This window comes from Schistocerca piceifrons, chromosome 6, assembly GCF_021461385.2.
Source record: "Schistocerca piceifrons isolate TAMUIC-IGC-003096 chromosome 6, iqSchPice1.1, whole genome shotgun sequence".
Classification (NCBI taxonomy): Eukaryota; Metazoa; Arthropoda; class Insecta; order Orthoptera; family Acrididae; genus Schistocerca; species Schistocerca piceifrons.
This window is the reverse complement of record NC_060143.1, coordinates 89917869-89929881: the sequence shown is the minus strand read 5'-3', so window position 1 is coordinate 89929881 and position 12013 is coordinate 89917869. Positions and strand designations below refer to the sequence as shown.

The 12013-nt window shown below is 41.3% G+C and overlaps 1 protein-coding gene across 2 annotated transcripts in view; it reads right to left on the bottom strand.

The window, feature by feature from the left end:
• Nucleotides 1-3424: 3424 nt before the first annotated feature.
• Nucleotides 3425-12013, bottom strand: part of LOC124802528 (mannose-1-phosphate guanyltransferase alpha-A) — a 38929-nt gene continuing 30340 nt past the window's right edge. For both annotated transcript variants that reach the window (XM_047263374.1, XM_047263375.1), the window contains exons 6-7: nt 5783-6047; nt 3425-3605 (exon numbers count right to left, since the gene is read on the bottom strand). In XM_047263374.1, the coding sequence (XP_047119330.1) occupies nt 3505-3605; nt 5783-6047 (366 nt within the window). In that variant the 3' untranslated portion in view covers nt 3425-3504. The remainder of the gene's footprint in view (nt 3606-5782; nt 6048-12013) is intronic.

The following is a 12013-nucleotide window of genomic DNA, read 5'->3' as shown; positions in this document are numbered from 1 at the left end:
TTAGTGAACACAGGGTGATTGTAGCAAGATTGAATAATGTAACACCAAAATCTTCCAAAAATAAATGAAAAATATATCTATTCGAAACAGCAGATAAAAATTCACTAGACACTTTCCTGAAAGACGATCTCCTCTCCTTCCACATTAACAATGTAAGTGTAGGCCAGATGTGGCTTGTATTCAAAGAAATAGTATCAACAGCAATTGAGAGATTTATACCAAATAAATTAATGAATTTGGTACATTCAATGGATCAGAACACTGTTGCAGAAACAACGAAAAAAGTATGTCAAATTTAAATGAATGCAAAATTTCAAAGATTGGTGATCTTTCACAGAAGCTCAAAATTTGGTGCAGACTTCAATGCGAGATGCTTATAATAGCTTCCACACCGAAACTTTGTCTCAATACCTGGCAGAAAATCTAGAGAGATTCTGGTCATACGTAAAATATGCTACTGGCAAGACATAGTCTATGCCTTCTCTGGGTGATAGCAGTGGAAATACTATCAATGATAATGCTACTATGCAGAGTGTTCTAAAATTATTCCAGAATTCAAATCAAGAACAGCTGCAACATGAGTAACTTAGATGTAGATATCCTTAGAGTAGTGAAGCAACTTAAGTCACTTAACAAAAGCAGGTCTTATGGTCCAGATTGTATACCAATCAGGCTCCTTTCAGAGTATGCTGATTGCAATAGCTCCATGCTTAACAATTATATACAACCGCTCGCTAGACAAAAGATCTGTACTCAAAGAGTGGAACGTTGCACAGGTCACACCGATATTCAAGAAAGGAAGTAGGAGTTATCCACTAATTGCAGGCCCATATCATTGTCAGTATGCAGCAGGTGTTTGGAACAGATATTCTTCTGTTTGAACACCGTGAATTACCTCAAAGAGAATGGTCTATTGACACACACAGTCAACGCAGATTTAGAAAACATCATTCTAGTGAAACACAACTAGCTCTTTACTCACATGAAGTGTTGAGTGCTACTGACACGGAATTTCAAATTGATTCCTCATTTTTAGATTTACAGAAGGCTTTTGACACTGTACCTCATGAATAGCTTGTAGTCAAATTGCGTGCCTATGGAATATCATCTCAGTTATGTTACTGAATTTGTCATTTCCTGAAGGAGAGGTCACAGTTCTTAGCAATTGATGGAAAGTCTTCGAGTAAAACAGAAGTGATTTCTGGCATTCCCCAAGCCAGTGTTAAAGGCCCTCTGCCGTTCCTCATCTCTATAAACGATTTAGGAGACAATCTGAGCAGCTGTCTTAGGTTGTTTGCAGATGATCTGTTGTTTGTCATCTAGTAAAGTCATCAGAACATCAAAACAAATTGCAAAATCTTGCAAGATATCTATAGATGAGAAAATTGGCAACTGACCCTAAAAAAATGGAAAGTGTGAGGTCATCCACATGAGTGCCATGAGGAATCTGTTAAATTTTGGTTACACAATAAATCAGTCAAATCTAAAGGTTGTAGATTCAACTAAACACCTATGAATTACAATTACCAACAACTTAAATGAGAACACACAGAAAATATTGTGGGGAAGGCAGAACACTTAGAAGATGCAACAGACCTAATAAAGAGACTGCCTACACTATGCCTGTCTGTCCTGTTTTGGAGTACTGTTGCATGGTATAGGATCCTTACCAGATAAGATTAATGAGTACATTGAGAAAGTTCAAAGAAGAGCAGCATGTTTTGTATTACCAAGAAATAAGGGAGAAAGTGTCGCTGATATTATACAGAATTTGGGGTGGACATCATCAAAACAATGGCATTTATCTTTGCTGCAGGATCTTCTCACAAAATTTCAATCACCAACTTTCTCCTCCAAATGTGACCACATTGTGTTGATGCTGAACTACATAGGGAGAAACTTTCATAATAATAAAATAAGGGAAATCAGCTCACACAGAAAGGTATAGGCATTTGTTTTTTCTGCGCACTGTTCGAGACTGGAATAATAGAGAATTATTGTGAGGGTGGTTCGATGACCCCTCTGCCAGGCATTTTAAGTGTGATTTGCAGAGTATTGATGTAGATGCAGATGTCAATGAAATCCCTTCCATTCAGGCTAATGACCTATGGTCAGGGCATTTGCAGTGACAAGCATTTTTCTTTAAATATACCATTGGTGTCACCGAGGTCCTCACAAACTGAAATTACCCTTTCCAACTTGTCCAGAAACTGATCTCTTGTGCCTTATCTCTTCAGTCACTTACCATCAACCACACATCCATCATATAGCCACCAAGGAACACCTCCCCCCCCCCCCCCTTGTGACTCGGTACTAAACCGGACTAGAGCAAGTGTATCATACATTCTGCCAGGATTTTGAGTACCTCTCATCCTGCTGCCATGGAATGAGTAATACTCTCCCCCAACCATCCCCCTCCCACAGAGGCATTCCACCAACCACCCAACCTATGCAACATCCTTGTCTGTTTCTGCTTCACCCTGGGCCTAAGCTCCTTGTCTTATAGTTCACATCTCTGCAATGGAACCAGATGCAAGATACTTTCCTTATATCCTCTCACTATCACCTCCTCCAGCCCTGTCACTGCCATCTCCTACTCCATCAAAGGCCATCTGTGAAAGAAAGCAGCCACATAATCCACAAACTTAGCTGCACCACATACCTGCATGACTGGCCACAGCCAGACTGTGACCAGGAGACAGATGGCACTGAACATGACACTCCCAACATGATGTACTTCACTGTAATGACTGCTTCACAACCTGTGCCATCTGGATTTTTCCCAACACCACCAACATTCCTGAATTGCGCAGGTGGTCCCTACAATATATCCTATGTTTCTGTAACTCCCTGTCCTCGATCTTCACTAGTCCCTGTCCTCCACTTGCATATCCCTTTCCTTCTTCTACTCCAGTACTACACATTCGTAATCTGCCATCACACACATAGTTCTCTTCTCTACTTCCCCCCCTGCCCCCCGCCCCAAGCACAGCCTCTCAATTCTGCAACTGCCAACTATGTCCTGTGCCCACCACGTCATGATAAAAGCTTTAATATTTTAGCTGCTTTTTCATTGTACCTGTCTGTGACTGCCTCTTCTACGTGGTAAATAGCAATCCATGCTTTCCATATTATTGTTATTCCATTCCAGACCATCAATTATTTTATTTACCAAATGAATTGCATAAAAAAGGTTTGCCATCACAGATATTCCTGAAAATTCTTAAAATGCACATTTACTAATAGCTGTTTGTATACGGCTTATCTTGGAGTTAGCTTCTGGTGTTATTTAGTAACTGATACAACAAAATTTTGAAATTTGATTTTTTAATGCTAGTGTACTAGCTTAAGCAGGGTAGCAGTGATGAATGTTGTCAGATACTGCACACAAATGATTATTATAGAAGTTACACAGCACAATGAATAGAATGAGGCTTTTTAGAAAATATATTTAATAGTTTTGTGCTATCAGATGATTTGTTTACAAAACTAATACTTTGTGCTTCACAAGATGATTTCATTCTTGAAACTCCGTGTCAGTTCCTTGTAGGGTAGTACAATTGAATTCAGAAGTATTACTTCTGAAGGAACTGTTACACTGCAGCCTGAAACAGAAATTTGAGATGAAGAATCTGAGATTTTATTACCCCCCCCCCCCCCTCCCTCCCTTTACACACACACACACACACACACACACACACAGAGAGAGAATTATAACCTGGGCCCGTAATGCTGTACAGAAAGAAATTTTTGGCTTTCACAAGCACAGAGTTACAAGTTGTAAGTAAAAGTATTAAGTGCTACCTACGACAAATTAACTTTGAAATGTAGACTTTCTGCACCTTACCTTTGTGACTTTAAGTTGCTGCAACAGTTTAATTATGTTTTAGAAACTTTCATGGTGACAAAAAGGGTCTGCATACTTGATCTCTAAGCATCAACAAGATTACACTAAGAGGAAATGTTTTTCAGGTTGCTGCTTTCTTGCCAACTGCTGTGGCATACAGTGTGGTAAACGTTTTGCAAATCTGTAGACCAAGAACACACATCTGAAGATGGTAACTGTGCACATCTCCCTGATCACATGGAATTGTCGGGAAATTAAATATCCCCCCCGGCTCAACAATGGGTCAATAGTCACCAACATGCCTATAACAGTCGCATTAACCAAAAAGCAATACTGCATTATATAACTTGAGATTTTGTTGTTGATAAGACATGATTTTGTGAATCATGCCTGTCTGCTTATCCCTAGTAGAGCAGAGTACTAACAAAATATAGATTAAAGTACTACATCAAAGATCTTGCCACTTGTGAGATCAGTTTGAGACAACTTAGAGCTGTGCAAGGCAGCTATTTATAAGATTCTGTGTGAGTGCGGCAAATCATACATAGGGAAAATGGCTTACATGTCCAGGAGCACATTGTGGAATGCCAGTGGCAAACGTGCCTCCTCCAAGCTAGCACATATGCTATTGCAGCACACTATTTCTACCAGTCCTCTGATAAAATACAATGAAACAAAAATTGTGTTCATATTTCAAAATTTAGAACTCTGTTATCAACAGAAATAAAACTGACAGGCCTTTATCAATTAGGACAGGAGATAATTAATTGGATCCTGTTATAGAAAAACTCTGTGTTGTGGGTAGCTAACATCATTATGTGATTTTACCCTGTGAAGCTGATAAGTCTGATATTGATGAGCTGAGCTCTCATCATAGAGGGCGTCCACAGCAATGCTCAGGCTTGCAATAGACGCACCTGTGCAGTGACAACTAGATACATCACACACTTGCCAATAGGAATTTTGAATAGAGGAGCTCGGTGTACTTACACACACATGAAGATGACGAGAAAACTCCACACTAAAATAGCGTGGTAGCAATTTTTGTCATTGTAAACTCAACCCCATTATTCAGTGATGGAGCAAGCCCACAAACTTTATTTGGAATGATACACATGGACAAACATGTTGACCAAATATGAGATTTATCCCTCCATCTCACATGACATGGGCAGGGTATCAAAAGAAGTGTCAAGTATTTTGAGATGTGGTACTACCCACCTAAACAAGAAAAAGTGTCTGGTAAACATGAGCTCTAAAGTACATACCAAAAGAGCACTGAGCAGTTGGTGTCAATAGAAGTGTTTCACAGTAGCAAAGATGGACAAGTGCTCTGAGCCCATGTTTAGACCTTTTTTTACTATCTCTCAGTGTTCAGCAATTTTTTTAACATCCTGAATAGCAACAGTTTAACACAACTCACCTGACAATGAGCCAGTACTAAATACACAAAATGTGTGGTACTCAATGCATGCACCCGATCAGACACACGCTCCTGCGAACTACTGCGGCATGCTATTGCACCTATAAACCCAGCCCATTGTTGTGACAAACAGAGAGAGCAATGCACTCCCAAATTAGTACTATGAAAAACACACACACACAACTGTAACATCTGATGTTATACATATAATTACATGAAACAATAACTTTGTTAATTCTAGCATTTTATTTGTTAACTTCTTCCAATAGTACACTTCTACAACAATTGGGACTGACGTTTCAGGAGACACTGCTATTTCTCTAGCCTTATGACTGGCAATTACACCTACTTTTTTTTTAGTCAATAATACATTTTCCTCTTAAATAAATGACAAAGCAAATTTCTTCTTGCAAAAGAACGTAATTAAAGAAAAGACTATTTGTAATTTTATCTATGGGCATCTTTCCTTATAGCCATCCAGACAAGAAATTCAAAGGAATAACTCAACTCACCAAGTATAGTGATGGAAGGGTTGAGGCGACCGTCTGAATTAAACAGAGGAGGATTGTCCATCTTTGCAAATGGTTTATTTGGATTTGGATCACAGGGAGTGCCCTCTACCCGAGTCCATTTTCCCACTCTGCTGCCACGACCAATGATACTGTGAAGCACTAGAGAGTGGTCAGCAATGTGAGCACCCGAGAGGACGATAGATTCACGTACACGAACACCTGGTCCAACAACTGCTCCACTGCCAATACTCACATTTGGACCGAGCTGAAAAACAAAATCCACATTGAAAAGCCCACAATAATAAAAAGAACCTCAGTTTTTGGGTATAAACTGTATTTGGGAGAAATATGAACCTATACATCTGAAATACTGCCCAAAGGTACTGACATTCAAGTTTGCAGATATTGAGCAACTGGCACTTTGCACAATCAAGCCGTTGATGACTTAAGTACTTTCAGTTTCTTTAAGATCTTCATGAAATGTACTGCAGAACTTTACAGTGGTATAAATCGCGTTATCACAAGAAATCATGTTGGAGGAGCACTGATGTGACCTGGTTAACATAGCACTGTGTAGCATTTCAAATCTGTGCACAGATTATCCAGACAATGGCCCAGCATCTGTTTCATTTCCAGTAACAATCTGGTCTATGAACGTGTTGCCATCCATTTCACAACACTCCAAGGGCACTAATGCAGCACGCATCCTTGCCCCTTTGTCATCCATGAGCACGCGTGCATGGCACCCGAGCAGGGATTTTGTGGTACCCTTAAGAACTGAGTGACAATTTCATGCACAGCTGAATGAGAGACGTCCTGATATTGTTCCTGCATATCACTGAAGGTGAACAATCTATTCTCTTGAATGATGCAGTACATCTTCCATTTCAGTGCACCTGTGATGATGGAGGGTCACTCTGATCTCTCTTTGTGACGAACATCTCTTCTCCCTTTCTTAAATATTATGCATCGCTTTCAGACACTGGTTGCATTCATTACACCTTCACGATAAACGTTAACAAGTCTGTGGTGAACATTACAGGGTCTAACATTTTCTGCCTGCAGAAAACTAAACCACCTCACAGTCGGTGGAATTCACTATTGGCACCGCGATGGTAACAGTTCTCTCTGTACTTGCCACGTGACAAGGCCCGACTTACAACTGCACTTGGCAACTGTTCATATCACACTAAACACCAGAAACAAATGAGTGGCTGCCACAAAACAGGTGCACAGATTGTAAGTGCGAACGTTATTTACTTTCTGGATGGTCCTCATATTTTTCACATCACCAGGTAAGTGGTCAAAGATTTTTACAGTTTGTTGGTTGATGGGGGGGGGGGGGGGGGGTAAAGGACTCAACAGTGAGGTTATCAGTCCCTCAGTCAAGGGTGCATTCATCTGAAGATAGTGACGTCCACCAGGTTTGTGCTAGGATGAGGAAAGTACTTAGAGTGGTAAAAGTGAGGCACTGATGGCAATACTGACGCCAGAGCTGAAAAAACCATTTACAGGGAAGTAAAAGTATATATACTGGATCAGTACATAAGACAGAGGAGACAAGTGGTCACCCAGGGCTCAGCAATGGCACAAGAAGCTCCATCTGCACTCAACTCCTGCCAATCCAATTAAGGGCGAAGACAGCTGCAGAGTGAAGAATGACTTGTAGTCAAGATATCCAGAAAAATAAAAGAAAAAAATGCTTAAAGTGTAATGGGCATCAGTTGAACTGTCAGTAACAAACCAAGGTGAGAGAGATAATTAAGGCTGCCTATGGGTGTCATCCCCCGGAAGGCTAGTTTGCATATAAACTTGTACCACTGTGCTGGGTGTGGGCTTCATGTCTATCCTGGCTATAATAATGCATTCACTACGCTGCTCGTGGTAACTTCCCAACATTCCTATTTTCTTAGTTCTGCATTACCCCTATTTGATTTTGTATTTATTACCCTGTGTTCACCTAACCAGAAGTTCTGTTGCTCCTGCCACTGAACTTCACTAACTCTTGCTGTATATAACTTTAACCGATCCATTTCCCTTTTTAAATTTTCCACCCTACCTTCCCAATTTCAGGATCTGTAGAGGGCTTGTTTTGTTACTCCTGATGACAATATCCTCTTGAATATCCCCTGCTCAGAGACCCAAATAGAGGACTATTTGACCTCCAGAATATTTTACCCAAGAGGATGCCATCATCATTTAACCATACAGTAGAGCTGAATAATCTCAGGAAAAATTATACCTGTAGTTTCCCCTTGCTTTCCGCTGTTATATGGCCATGTGTGTCAATCATCTTGACTGTTGCCCCATAACTACTGAAAAGCCTGCTGCCCCTCTTCAGGAAACACATGTTTTTCTGGCCTCTCAGCAGACACCCCTCCAGTGTGGTTGCACCTATGGTTCAGCTACCTTTACTGCTGAGGCACACAACCCTCCCCACCAATGGCAAGGTCCATGATTCATGGTTTATGTACATAAATATAAGTGTACTAATCAATTATGGCATGCATAATGAAATAATCAGTTCTATGTTGATTTATAACAGTTTATATCTGCTTCCAACAATTTCTGTTCAAAACAAATAATTTACACTATGCAGCTACTTTGGGACTTTAAGGAACGAGGTGTTTCTTTCACTGGTTACTGACATTTACTTATAAGAAATGATTTTAATTTTGTTTTCAATGAGTCCCCAGCATGTACTTCTCTGGATTCTGGCAATCTGTTGTACCACATTGAGGCACACATATGTGGACTGTGGTATGTTACTTTTAATTTTGTTCATTGCCTGAAATAACTGCCCTTATTTCTTCAAACAATAGGAAATTCAGGATGGAATAATGATACTATTACAAAAAGTAACAGTTGCTACCCACCATAAAGTAGAGAAACCAAGTCGCAGAAAGGCACAACAAAAAGACTGTTGGAAAGTTAAGTTTTTGGCCAACAAGGCCTTTGTCAAAAATAGACAACATACGCACACGCTCACGCAAACGCAACTTCCAGGCACATGACCATAGTCTCTGGCAGCTGGAGTCAGCTACAAGCAGCAGAGCATTATGGGAGAGGCACCCGGGTGGAGGTACGGAGGACGCTCAGGTGGCGAGGGGGAGGGATAGCAGGGTAGGGATGAGTTGGAGAGTGGGGCAGCTAGATGCAGTCGGAAGATTAGATGGAGGGCAGAGGAGGGGGGGGGGGGGGCGGCTAGCAAAACAGGAGAGAAGTAAAAAGACTTGACATGTTGGTGAAACAGAGGGCAGTGTAGTCCTGGAATGGCAACAGGGTAAGGCTAGATAGGTAAGGACAATGACTAACAAAGGTTGAGGCCAGGAGGGTTATGGGAACATAGGATATATTGCAGCGAGTTCCCACCTGCACAGTTAAGAAAAGCTGATGTTGGTGGGAAAGATCCAAATGACACAGGCTGTGAAGCAGTCACTGAAATGAAGGAAGTCATGTTGGGCAGCATGCTCAACAAAAGGATGGTGCACTTGTTTCTTGGCCACAGTTTGTCGCTGCCCATTCATGCAGAAAGACAGCTTGCTGGTTGTCATGCCCATGTAGAATGCAGCACAGTACTCGCAACTTAGCTTGTAGATTACATGACTGGTTTCACAGAACTCTCTGCCACTGACGGGATAGGTGATGTTTGTGACAAGACCGGAGTAGGTGGTGGTGGGATGATGTATGGGACAGGTCTTGCATCTAGGTCTATTACAGGGATATGAGCCATGAATCTGAACCAGGTGAGGGGTTTTGAATTCTGGTTGTTTAGGAAGGATTTGTCTAGAAGGCCCATGAATAGGTTGGCATAGGATGGTGCTATGTGGGTGCCCATAGCCATACCAAGCATTTGTTTGTATGTAATGCCTTCAAATGAGAAGTCCAGCCACAGAGGAGCATCCCCCCATGACTCAGTACCACCCAGGACGGCAGCAACTGAATTACATTCTCCACCAGGGTTTCGACTACATCTCGTCACAGTGAAATGAGAAACGTCCTGCCCACTATCCTTCCCACTCCTCCCACATTGGTATTCCCCCATCCACCAAACCTACACAACATCCTCGTCTATGCCTACATGACCTCTGCTCCCAACCCCCTGCCTCACAACTCATATCCCCGTAATAGACCTAGATGCCAGACCTGTCCTATACATCCTCCAACCACCACCTACTCCACTACTACTCACCTATGCCATCAAAGGCAGGGAGACCTGTGAAACCACTTGTGTGATCTACACTCTAAGCAGCAACCACTGTGCTTCATTCTACATGGGCATGACAACCAACAAGCTGTCTATCTGCATGAATGACCACTGACAAACTGTGGCCAAGAAACAACTGGACCACAGCCTGTGCCATCTGGATCCTTCCCACCAACACCAGTTTTTCTTAATTGTGCAAGTGGGAACTCTCTCTGCAATATATCTTATGTTCCTGTAATCCTCCTGGTCTCAATATTCATTAGTCATTGTCCTCACCCATCTAGCCCTTCCCTGTTGCCATTCCAGGACTACACAGCCCTCTATTTCACCAACATACCCAGTCTTTTTACTTCTCTCCTTTTCCTCTAATCCCTCACCTCCCCGCCGCCCTCATGCCTGCCCTCCGTCTAATCTTCTGACTGCATCTAGCTGCCACACTTCCCACTTTGTCCCCGCATGCTCCCAGCAACACTTTACCATCCCCCTTTCATTATATCCCTCCCCTCCTTACACCAGCCTCGTCCTTACTCCCCAATCCTGTTGCCTCTCCCATAAAGTCCTGTTGCTCACAGTCTGGCTCCAGCTGTCAGAGACTGTGGTCATGTGTGTGTGTGTGTGTGTGTGTGTGTGTGTGTGTGTGTGTGTGTGTGTGTGTGTGTGTGTGTGTGTGTGTGTTTTGTCTATTTTTGACAAAGCTGAAAGCTAATTTTCTGACTGTCTTTAGGTTGTGCCTTTCTGTGATTCGGGATCTCTGCTTTATGGTGAGTAGCAACTATCCTTTTCATTATATTGTTACATTCCATCCTGGATTTTCAATTGTTCAATATTGTCAAAAGGATAGATTGCTACCTGCCATATAGTGGAAATGATGCCTTTTTGTACGAGAGCTTACTTGTTCAGCAATCTTTTTATTGCGCCTGTCTGTGACTCAACATTTCCACTATATGGTGAGGAGCAATCTAATCTTTTCATTGTATTGTCCTTTTTTCTTGTGTTGTTCTTATGTATTTAATAATATTTTTGTGTATCATCCTGACAGATTAAAAAAAGAGAGACAAAAGTGTCTCTAATACAAGGAATGTACACTGAGATATATATTTGGATAAATCATCACAGCAGGTCACCCTGTACCCCAGATCATGTATCAGCCTAACAAATCACTTTTGTAGCTATAGTATTCTGTTCAAGTGCACATCTGCTGCACAGATATTGCCCAGTTTGTTTCAACAATGCTGCAGAAGTTTCGATGGGAAGCCTTTACACAACACTCATATGGTTCCAATCTCCCCCCATGGGATTTCCATAATTTTTGGAAACGTGAAGAAATACATTTGTGGCCGTTGATTTGCTCTGATAAAGAGGTTAATGCCTGGATGTTAACATGGTTCTAGATGTAACTGCAAACATTTTTTCATGAAGGCATTGTCCCACAGTGGGATAAATAAACTAACAATTACCACAACTACTTTTGAAATAATAAACAGTTTACTTGCTTTTTTCCATCTGTCTCGGTTTCATATGACTGCCCCTTATACAATTCATACAGGTTGCGCACTTTCTGTCTGAGCTTGACTAAGCTATACAGCAGTTTTAATCTACCTTTTTTCCACACTAACCCGGTGGCAAGTACACGTTTATTTTTTTAACTGAGCAACGGGAGTCAAAATGTCTTAACAGAACTGAATAAAATTCATTCTTTTTATCACTCACTAGTTCCAACTGATACACACTATACCACTTCTCTCGAGCTAGTGTATTTTTGAGTGAGATGAAGTTTGTAGCAGTTAGGCATCAATGTTGCTCAATTATTTTTGTAAGAAGTTGTGGAAGTGGGGCGAGAGAATTAATCTGTGTTTCAATTAATGTGAAGCAAAGAGTTTCCAGGCAAATTACATCAATGAAAGGATGCAATGTTTCCATGAGGTTCAGTCCCATCATCATCTGGCAAAGATGACCCACTCAGCTGAACACTTGAGAATTGTAAATCAGTTCAACATGTAGCAAAAGCCACTGTCCTCAACTGA